Source organism: Anopheles maculipalpis, chromosome 3RL (genome assembly GCF_943734695.1).
Source record: "Anopheles maculipalpis chromosome 3RL, idAnoMacuDA_375_x, whole genome shotgun sequence".
Classification (NCBI taxonomy): Eukaryota; Metazoa; Arthropoda; class Insecta; order Diptera; family Culicidae; genus Anopheles; species Anopheles maculipalpis.
In genome coordinates this window covers 15,327,152-15,338,037 of record NC_064872.1, presented here as the reverse complement: position 1 = coordinate 15,338,037, position 10,886 = coordinate 15,327,152, and the positions used below count along the sequence as shown (strand labels likewise).

Below are 10,886 nucleotides of genomic sequence, written 5' to 3'. Positions count from 1 at the left end.
TATTTCAAGCAAATCGGGATCAATTTTTGATTACCAGATGAACCAGAGAGAGGCTTACTAGACTTGTATTTAATGTATGCATCTGATGAAAACTAAACTGACTCCAGATGGATGCGAAAGTATAACAAGAACCTAAAATTAAAGACATCGAATTCTGAACGTTTTCTACGTCTAAGAAGAATGTACCATTAACTTATGGCATTTATTCTGTTGTGATTTTACTGTAGCTAACAGCGGGTCCTTAACTATTGAAGAAAATGGAATTCGAAACTTTTTTCCAACTTCTCTAGACCTTGATGATCAGTCTTGAACTCCGTCTCCGGGCTGCAATATGTTTGAATATCTAATACTGTCCTTCGATAGAGGAATGCATAGCTGCTGTGGTCAGGAGCTAAGAGTCTGTGGATGATGGGCTCAAAATCAGTCAAAATACCACCGTTGGAACGAATTTTCTGTCTCCTTTGTCTAAGTTTCAGAACGACAAATAAAATTATTACTCCACTACCATTTACGCCACCAACCTCTAAGTTAAATTCTTCATAAATTTTCCTCTATCGTAAAGGATGCTTAACAAACCCATTAATTTCTTTCTCATTTCTTTTCTTTTTCTTGACAGATCGCCCAACAAAGCGGTTACAATCAAAGAGACACTAAATGGTGGCAGCTCAATCAACAAAGTCGCGCAATAAAAATTTGCAAAACACACCAAACATCAGATGAAAAACACCGGAACATCAAACCATCTTCCACTTTAACTGGAAGTCTGGAACCGGACACAAGCTCTACCCCGCCCCCTTCCGGGCTAGCTTCCCTGCGAAATTGGTCCAGCTACAATTAAACAACACTCACTTTCATGAGCCTTCCTAATGTTCCGTTTTACGAGATGTTGTAGCAAATTTAATTAAATCCGTGTCGATTGTATAGTCACTTCACTTTTACACCACATAAACACAAACATCTACGCAGTGTATACACAGCCACGCACACGCATTCATAGAACCGGCGTCTCTGGTAGAGACCGGCAATGGCAGGATGCTATCCTTCGCCAGGATATTGCCAAGTAACAGGGGCCACCAGCATCGGCAGATAGGAAAAAAAGAGTATGCGTTGTGTTCGTTGTGTGTGTGTTTCAGTGCGAGTGTGTCGTTGTTTGCTGCGGGTTTAGGCTAAAGTGAGCAGAGATGGAAAAAAGATGTGTGCAAAAGTGTGCCTTAAAATGATTGCCCCGGCAAGATTGATCCGTCTTGGTATTTTGATGCAAAGGATGAAAATTCTTGTCTAGCGTGCCTTTCGTTCTCGCGCGGGATGGGGTTTGTCGCTAGCCCGCCGGGTAAATTGTTTAACGCGTGTCATTATCCGATAAAGCGGGAGTTTTCCACGGCCAAGTGCGAGAGTGTGTGCGAGCAAAGCGAGTAATGTGCGAGCGATGTGTTTATGTACCGCGAAATGGTGGTAGCAACCGGTTCTCATCACTGACATGCCCACTTATGCCCAACACCTCATCCATCTTCACACCGACGGATACGCTTGATGATTTTTTTCTGTTTTCTGTTTGTGGCTTAATTTTCATCCTTTCCTTACACATTGTTTTATTTTACAGCAAAAATATATACTAGAAATTCACACACACACAAACACCTCAACTCATCACTAGAATTCTCAAACGATAATCCCCACACACGTTCTGCGTGCAGATGCGGTGCAAAACAGAGTGAAACCTGGGTTAAACTAGGAGCTGCAAGAGTTCTTCGTGACGGTGTGTGCGAATGTCCCTTTTTCTGTTCGTGTTGTGTGTCCAGCCAGTTGTGAGTGTGTGCGCGCGTGTGCTTTAATTTCCGTTTTGTATAGCGCTATCCCTTAAAATCTACAGTGGTGCGTAATCGTGTTTTGTTCCGAATCGTGCGGTTGATATAAAGCAAAGTCCGAGAGTGCAAGTTTATAAGCGAGAATGCGTAATCAAATCTAAAAAAAAAGGTGCTAGTGAAGAAAAGGAGATCAAAGTGATCACTGAAGTAATCCTCCAGGATAGTGCGATCCCCGCATGTGTCCGCCGGCTCAATGGTTAGCGCCCGCAGTCGATACCGCGAACGGCTTCTCAAGCACCAGCATAAGCATTAGCCCGACCAGGGCACGCGAATAGTAGTAGTGTGTCGAAGCAAAAGCAATAGGAGAAGAAAGAAAAGCGTTAAGGTTGCACAGCAGCGCCCGGCAAGGAGAAATTAATAGTTCAGCAATCTTTACGGTCCGCCCGCCACAGTACTCCCCCCCCCCCGCCTTCACAAATATGTCGAATCTACCGGTAAAGTTTTACACCCTGTGCCGACTGTGCCTGACGACGGTGCGGGACTGCGATCTTCCCGAGGCGACAGTCAACTTTCGCCACTCGCCAAATGTCTCGCAGGAGCTCCAGCAACAGCAGCAGGAGCAGATTGCCGATCATGAACACGAGCTGATGGAACAGCAGCAGCTCCCGATCGTGGAGTGCAATGTGGAAATAGTCTGCAGCGAGGATGATGCGGTTGGTGGTCGCGTTCCGACCGATGCGAACGGTTCACCGCACATACCCACCGTTGGCCTGGACGCGGACGATGGCGGTGGCGATGGGGATGGTGGTGGTGGTGGTGGCGGTGGTTGTGATGGCGTTGACGCATCGGAAAAGGATGAGCGAAGAAAGGACGGTGAAGTAAGTGGCCTTCCGGTCGTGGTCGTTGCAGCGAATGGAGGTGCTGCTGATGGGAATCATCACATCAGCAACAGCAGCAACAGTGGAATTGGTGATGAAGATGAAGACTACGAGGATGACGACGTATTCAGTGCCGGCAACATGTATCCAGATCTTCCGAAGCGGATATGGACGTGTCTTTCAATTAAGGTTAGTTTACGCTGTTTAATTGTTTTGGGGGGATACAATTTTGTACTGGATTTTCGAGAATTCTTGATCTAGAATTTAGAGCTCACCTAAAGTTAGAGCATTTTTCTGCTTCTTGGCATAACAGCCTGCTACAGTTAATGGCGGCCATGGCGGACGAGAATGACAGATTTCACGTATTAGGATGAGGATAGTAAGTCCTCAGTAAGGATAATAGACTATTCAATTTCGCAACACTTTAGATGAAGATGCAATTAATCAAAAAATGCCTTTCAATCTGATTGAGTCATGCAAATCTATGACCACACCAGTAGAGAACAGTACTTCTCCCTCGCAGAAACGTTTGACATTTTTATCGCATTTCTGGCACCTTGAGGCCCTTTCATACGACAGGACGATCTCCAATGCTATAGATGGCTGTTAACATACCCATGGAAACATGAAACGCGACTGCATTGTATGTTTTTGGTGCACATGGACGTGCTATACGTATTTGCTCGCTGCAACAGTGATTGAGGAAACGCTAAAAATGGTCACAAAAATGCAAACAAAAAAAAAAATCTAGTCAACATTACTAACTAGTTCCGAGTCCTAACGTTTCGCAATCGTCTGTTACATGTGTATAAAATGGTGACAAACATGCTGCATTTCTTTCCGCCTAGTGGAAGGTATGGTAAGAAGCATGTTCCGCTTTTAGCTAGCCATTTCCCTCCACACCGAACGGCAGTACAGAAAAAGTTCGTTTGGCTAGAAAAATTGTTCGATGATTTCGTGGAGCGTTTGCAGTTGCAAAACAAGGCAAAGGTGTAAAACACATTCAACCTGTCATTCCGAGGACGATGGATCGTTTGTATGCTGAACGGGTTGGTCCCAGCGTGCCAAAAGAGTGGATGACAGCCTGCATCATTTTTCCTTCGCAGTCGTGAAAACCTGCAACGCCCCCGACATCCTGCCACAAACTAGCAATGTCGCGCGCGCGTGTGTGTGCAGAATTGTTTATCCTTTGTGCCGCGGGCGAGTTACAGTTTGACTGGTACGCTTATTGATGCCGTTTTGGTTTGTTTCGCTCGTCGCGTCTTTACTGATGCATCGCGAGAATCGCACTGCAGCATTCACTGCAAAGTGCTGTTTTGCATTTGCAGCCTTCCATCCAGGGGGGGGGGGGGGGGAAACGCCATAGAGTGCCGGCTCGGTGGTGCAAACCATTCTACCGCGGTAGGCGTTTTTGTTTCCATCTGGCGAACGCGAACATTACGACCGCCTGTTTACGGCAAATGTGCTCCAAAACTCCTCCAACGTTTCGAGTTCATTCAAACGTGAAACAGACTTTGGATGCATCGAAATTGCACTTTTTCACCCAGCAAACGCATCTCGGAAGGGCTTTTGGTTGTGGATTGCTCGCGTTTCACTCTTGTCCTCGTCCTCCCGATCGCTTTTCGTCCGTTTACATGCATTTCCTATCGGTATCATGTGGTACAAAAGCACAGTGACGTGGTGGGCAGGTGCAGCAAGGAAAGCAACCGGGGACCGATGCGGACAGTTTTTGGTGTAAGTGCGACCGTTGTGTGCTGGTTCCGTTTGCTCGCACGAGTCAATACAATCCGTCAGTCGGCTTGCGCGCACTGCACGTTCGAATCGAGATTTCTCATCGGTTGTGGACCGAGCGAATCGTGCCTGTGCGTAGCGGGAGTGATGTACTTCAATGGTCAGTTTCCGCGATGCCTTACTTTGAAGTTGCTAACATGTCCCAAGCATCCTCGCATCGTGGAATCGCTAACGAAGAAGCGTAGTGCCAACAGCTGGCGCACATCGCCCGCCTGCCGAGCGCTCTTGGCAGCGGGACAGGCAAATGTTCCGGGAATCGTGCCCCCCCCAATGACAATGTTGGAGGAGTGGTGCGGGGTTGTGCGAGTGCCTCTGTGTCCACTTGAAGTGAGTGTGCACATCAGTTGGTCATTTCGCTCCACCAACGGAAACTGTGCGCTTTCGGTGGAACCAAACCAGGTCAGCCAGCTCGGGATGGCAAGGGCTTTGTGGTTGAATGGAGTGAAGTTGGAGTGTGCCCTTTCTCCCCGGTGCAATGAAGACTGCAGCAGCATGAGATATGTATTATGTAGTTCGGTGTGCAGTTGCATCTTTTCTTTCTTGTTTGTCGACCCTCGTTCGGTTATGTTCGAGCGGCGACCCCTACCAGTAAGGGGAGGATAAGAGTTTTGTGAGATCTGTCTTGGCAATCATATACAGGCGGTACAGACACCACGGGTACGACAGCGATTGACTTGTTGGCTGATTAGTTTGGATAGCTGCAGTGGACGAAAAGCAGAGCGAGGAGGAGGGTCATTGCGGTGAATGTTGACGTTTGGCGAGGGTTAAATATAGACCATCGCCGGATTTGGGCCTCCCTCGCTTTGATGGCAATGTGTGCCAGAATGTCCGTCAGAATTGGGAATAGTTTTATCTTTGGGAGTATCTAGGAGCAAAGCGACCACAAGAAAAGAACCATAACGATGGGCGGGGTCCATTTTTCACCATACAGTTGAGCTAAATTGCAAGCAATGCTGGTTCCGGAAAGGGGAGCCAAATTGGCAAAATATTGACATCATTATCTTATCTGAGCAAGCGGGTATTTATGGGATAGTGAGTCGGGAAAATCTTGGACCATCTCACCAAAGACTTCTGAGTGCTAGTGCGTCATCACCATTATCCTCATCAGGAGGTTATTTTTATTCATATCGTTCTAATCCGTACGGATGACTTCAAAGTTCGACTCTGCTTCATGTGCGGTTTTACTGCCTTCTGCTGCTAGTTTGTGTTTAGTAGTTGCTACTTTTGCACACACTAGAGCGGATTACAGCATGAAGGGGAACGGGGAATGATCGGAAAAAAAACTTTCAAAGTACTCTCTTATTAATCCGTCATTAGTTGGTACTTTTATCTGTGACCTAAGCGGCTCAAGTTTCCACTACCCGCTGTCACACTAAGCCGTCGCAGTCATTCACCGTGTTCTGTGGCAGTGTCGCGTAATCATGTCCGAGACTTTCTCCCGATATCACATTGCCATGCGCGCTCGGTAGCCACTCTTCCAACAGCCCCGCACGCCTTGCTTCGTCAGTATTGAGTATGTGCACAGAAAAGGTTTATATTAACGCAATAAGCTAAAGAAACTGGAGAGTTTCTTCAGCCGTAACCGTTCCCTTTTTTTTCGCGTAAGATAACACGGTGCTCCATGCATCGGGACGTCCGGGCTCTGTCTGACGGATGCCTGACACATTGTTGGATTTGCTGAGAGCTGTAGCGTAAACAGACGGAGTTTGTTGTTTGACTACCGGTAACCGAGTGTGTGTGTGTGTGTGCAAACTACATAGACTGAGGCTGCACTGCTGAGTATTTCCGTCCCGGAGCACCGTCTCGGTTGTTCGAAAGTAAGATCCCGGATGTCTGGTTTCCGCGAAATCTTCCCGAAAGACTGTCTCTGCAGCTGCTTGCCGCCCAGTACGCCCTTTTGTATTCTTCCCACGCCTCCTGCAGCTGCCGTATGGTTGCAAGGCGGGGGAGAGAACTAACTTTTCTAATCAATTACGATCACAAACACTCCGCGGTGATGGTAATGGTACCGGCAATACCTTCTGCGCGAGTGTCACCGTGTGGTGCGTGATATTGAGGTGGAGCGAAGTTGTCTAGCTCCCGTAGCAAAGGTACATAAATCTTCTAAGTTCATTCCATTTCTCAAGTGTGTAATTTATTTACCACCGTGTGTGTGTGTGTATGTGTGGGGTGGTATGTTCAATGGAAAGCAGCGTTGGTGCTAGCTAGCGCTCTTTCTAGCCACTAGAAACCCACCTTTAGGTATAAAGCACTCACGGGACTGCCGCGAGGCAAAATACTTCCTTGCGGAAGTACGGAAATGTCTCAAGTTTTGGCGAGATATTGCTCGATTTCCGACTAAATTTTAACTGGCGTCCGTACGTCGTTGGTTGGTACGGTGGAGGATAGGACCGGAAATCTTTGGAGACTTCACAGTGCAATTGTGGTGCTTTATGACCACGCTTGTTTTTCTTGACTCCCACGCAGCAATGCGATCTCTGACGTACGGCTCACGAGTTCTTTAATAGGACAAAACGGTTTATTTATACGGGGAGGGCGGCGTTATATGGCGCTGCCAAGCTTAAACAGGTATCGTGCGGTAAGTCCTGTAATTAGGTGAGCAGGAATGAAGCAGGGCGACACGACGATGCAAATCTGATCGATTGCGCATGACTCACAGCCTTTCTGTTTTGCGCCACGATCGAGATGTTTGCATGTGACGGCCGGCTGGAAGTGGTGATCCGGTCGTCTGCTTTGGCGCTTTCCTTTCTGCCAACTGGCAACGAACTTGATGGTCGATCGCTGCAGTTATTGTTGGCATTGTCGTTAGATTGAGGTTATGAGAGGCACGGTACGACACGCGGGAATACGCTTTGTTGTCGTCACGGAGTCATTCTGTGTTAGCTCCCGCGGACGCCAGTTCACTCACCAAGCTTCACCCGTCCGGCCAAGTATTGGAAATTAGCACTGAAAATACTATTACAAATTACCAAAGCATGACTAGTGAGGCGGCACGACCACCCCTGTGGCAAGCGAAGGTGGGGAAAGGGAACCTTGGGTTGAATGTTTGGGCTGTGCTTTGTGCAGCGAACCGTACACCGACCGGGCCCTGGTATGGCATCAACGATTGGGCTTCCGCTCGGCACTAGTGATGGGAATGGAACGATAGAAGAAAGTCTGTTGGCGGCAGCCAACGAAACGTAACCGAACTGATTTGGGAAAAGGGAGATGAACATGAAATAATTTGAATCGTTGTCATGTTACTGGTACAACTGTTGTAGGTTTTACTGCTTGGTGTGAATAATTTTTCCGTTGCTTTTGGTTGATGTCGATTGTCGACCAAATTTCCTTGGGAAATTAGATTGGAGGTCCTAAGCTATTCTAAAAGGCTTAATTCCTAAACTGTTCTTTTTGCAAACAAGTATTGGATAAACTCTCAGAATCTTTTTCAAATCTTCTAAATGGATTTATTGTCAACAATTTTATAACTACTTCGGCCACCTATTTACTGCATCTAGATTGACTGTCCACGACAGGACAGTCTTTAAGAACAACCAACAAAGCTTCGAAGATCATGCATTATATCCGCTTCATGCTCCTTATCTGGCTGGGAAACTGGGTTGGTTTGGGTTGACCTTTAGAGGAACACGACGTTTGTGCCTTCCCTTTTTCCACCTTGACTCATTCGCACCCCCAAGCCATTATCACAGCACCGGTACCACAACCGGTTATTTTTGGAAGGTGGCGATTCGGTCCGGACCGTTCTACCACTTTCGGATTTTGGCAACCCGTCGGTTCTTTGCGCTTGAGCTGGAACTGAACTACAGGTAGGCTGGGTAGGTTCTTGGATTTTATGGAACCGAAATTATGCAGAGGAAAAAAAAAAGCCAACCTCAAAAAGGATACTTGATGATCTTTTGCCTGGACCTGAATCTGGCCACTGGACAAACCCCCAGTTTCAGTCAGTCGTTTATTTTTGTTTTAGGATGTCAATCCTTCCGTGAAATACGTTCGACCTGTTTACCAGGGGGTTTTACATGAGTGATGGCCGCGCACCTGAGAAGGACGGTGGAAAAGCAAGCCGCAAGATCGACAGGTAATCCTTTCGCGCTGATGAAGCATACGTTGTTGTGGAACTACGATTTGTGCAGTGCTGTTTTCTCCCGGCTGGTTACCTGATAAGCTGGACCCGGTTAGTTAAAAACAACACGACGTGACCTGCGCAGGATGTGCTGGTGGTCTACTCCACGCTATAAATGGCTATCCCGTTCCCGAGCCTCCATTACTGTCCATTGCACATTGTAAGCGAAAAGATCAAATTTCTCAGCCTGCATATGATGTATTTGCTTCGTTGTTTTTTTTCTCTCCGCTCATTTGCTGGCGTACCATTATCTTCCCGCTGAACCCACGATCACGTTCCGGAGCTTGATTGGATGGCAGCGAAACCTTCGCCCGATAACGTGCGCTTCCTTCCCATGACGGCTGCCTTCCATCGGTCGGCAGTAGAATCGCGAACCTACCGGCACCGAAACGCAACAGGCCGACTTTGTTTGCAGTTTTTGGGACCGTTTTCTTTGCGTATTGTTTTTCGATGAACGAACGAAAGATCACAGACGTCCGACCGCGGCCGATCGATTCCGGGCTTTGTGTAGTAGCGGCGTGTAGAGTTGGGTCCGTTGGGGCTTCCAAATTTTGCGACGGTAAAATGAAGTTTCCTTGTGGATGATGGTGCATAACAGTGAACAGGAGGCGTAGGCAGGATTAAGGAGAACTTTTTGGAGCGCTGAACTGGGGCGCTCGTAAATGTCAAAAACTGATAAGTAAATGCATGATAAATGGGATACTTCCTGCACACATAATTTCTCGACCGATGGATTCTGGCGGTTGAAATGCGACCTTTTTTTTTGCGACCGGACTTGATGGTCAGCCAAGACTCGTAAAATTTTCGGTTGTTTTTGAAGCTCGCTGCGTAGTGATTACAATTTAGTTAAATCTTTGAGCCAGCAAAACAAAATCCTAATTTAGAAATCGTTTTATGGGCTTTTTTGTATCTATAATGTATGCACTGAAAAAAACTAATTGTATTTTGTGCTATGGATTCCAAGAAGAATCATCAATTCTGGAAAAGAACCACCCGTTAAGAGCTCAGCTTAAAGAAAAAAAAAAATACAACGGTTTCATACTGCCATTACATTCAACACAAACTTTATCCGGGTTGGAAGTTACTGCTGCCCGATGGTACAGTCATCCGAGCGAATCATTTAACATTAGGCTTGGCTGGAATGAGTAGCTAGATTGGTTTTAAAATCACTATCATCTAGCGAACGTTTAGCAGCGTTTTAGCGTCGGGTTGGGTTGCTTTATCGGTTTCCCCACACCCACACACACACACATACATACAAGCTGCCTGCAGCATCACCCACGCGAAATGCGCGTTTTGCTCTTAATAATTATCGATTGTTATTGATTAGGAGCCATCATCATCGCCGTGTTTTTGTCCCGGCGTAAGGCGGAAGAACCGGTTTTGCTGCGCGTGATTTATCGAAAATCGCGTTTATCAGCATCGCCAGCGGGTAAGATGGTGGGAGGACGGAATGACGCTCTATCAGTCATCGGGATGTATTTTGAATCTGATAATTTGCGCCTTCATGAATCAGCCGTTACTTGGCGGTGGAGAGTGAATGATGCATGTCGATTTTCTTCGGAGAATTTCTTGTGATAAGAATGAACAGCTTTTTGCTCCTTTTTGTATGTATTTTCTTGTCTTGTTTTGTCTTGTCTTGTTTGGTAATGCTGAGGTTTCAAGCGTCAGTAAACTGTGATGTATTAACTTTTTCTAGCAAACTTTAAAGTTTTAAATGCAATCGTGCATAAACGCTCACAGTCCGTTTGCTTATTCTAACGCCACTCAGCGAGGCTCATTTCATATCATCACTCGGTCGCCACTGAAGTGCCAGTAATGGATGAGGGACGCTTGAAACGGACGCAAGACGGCTCGAAGTGAATGTATCACATGGATACAGCCGGTCCCGTTGATTGTGGTTAGAGTTGTGCATGTGTGTACCTTTGATTGACGCTATCGGTCACCATCGCGGTGCCGTGTACTTAGACGACGTGTGACGCACCAGAAGAAACGAACGGTGGTGGCCCACGAATGATTAACTCACCGTTGCCGGTGTGCCGCGGTTCGCACACAGCTGACCGTACCAGCACGTGTTGGTGTGTGAGCGCGGTTGAGCGGCTTCCTTGTTCGATCGGATTTCGCGTTTGCCGTTCTGGTGTCCGTCGAAATCGATGGTGGCCTGGGGGCGGCCAAACAGCACAAACACACACACACACACACACACACACACACACACACACACACACACACACACACACATACGCTTACAGGGTGGGTTTCTGTGGCTTGACGCTATGAAAAGCTAAACAC

The 10,886-nt window shown here is 47.0% G+C and overlaps 1 protein-coding gene across 1 annotated transcript in view; it reads left to right on the top strand.

Annotated features, from left to right (window-relative positions):
• The first annotated feature begins 2,601 nt into the window (after positions 1-2,601).
• The window catches only part of LOC126564149 (box A-binding factor-like), a 203,606-nt gene continuing 195,321 nt past the window's right edge, over positions 2,602-10,886 (top strand). Inside the window, exon 1 of the mRNA XM_050221096.1 lies at positions 2,602-2,872. Within this exon, the coding sequence (XP_050077053.1) occupies positions 2,825-2,872 (48 nt within the window). The 5' untranslated portion in view covers positions 2,602-2,824. The remainder of the gene's footprint in view (positions 2,873-10,886) is intronic.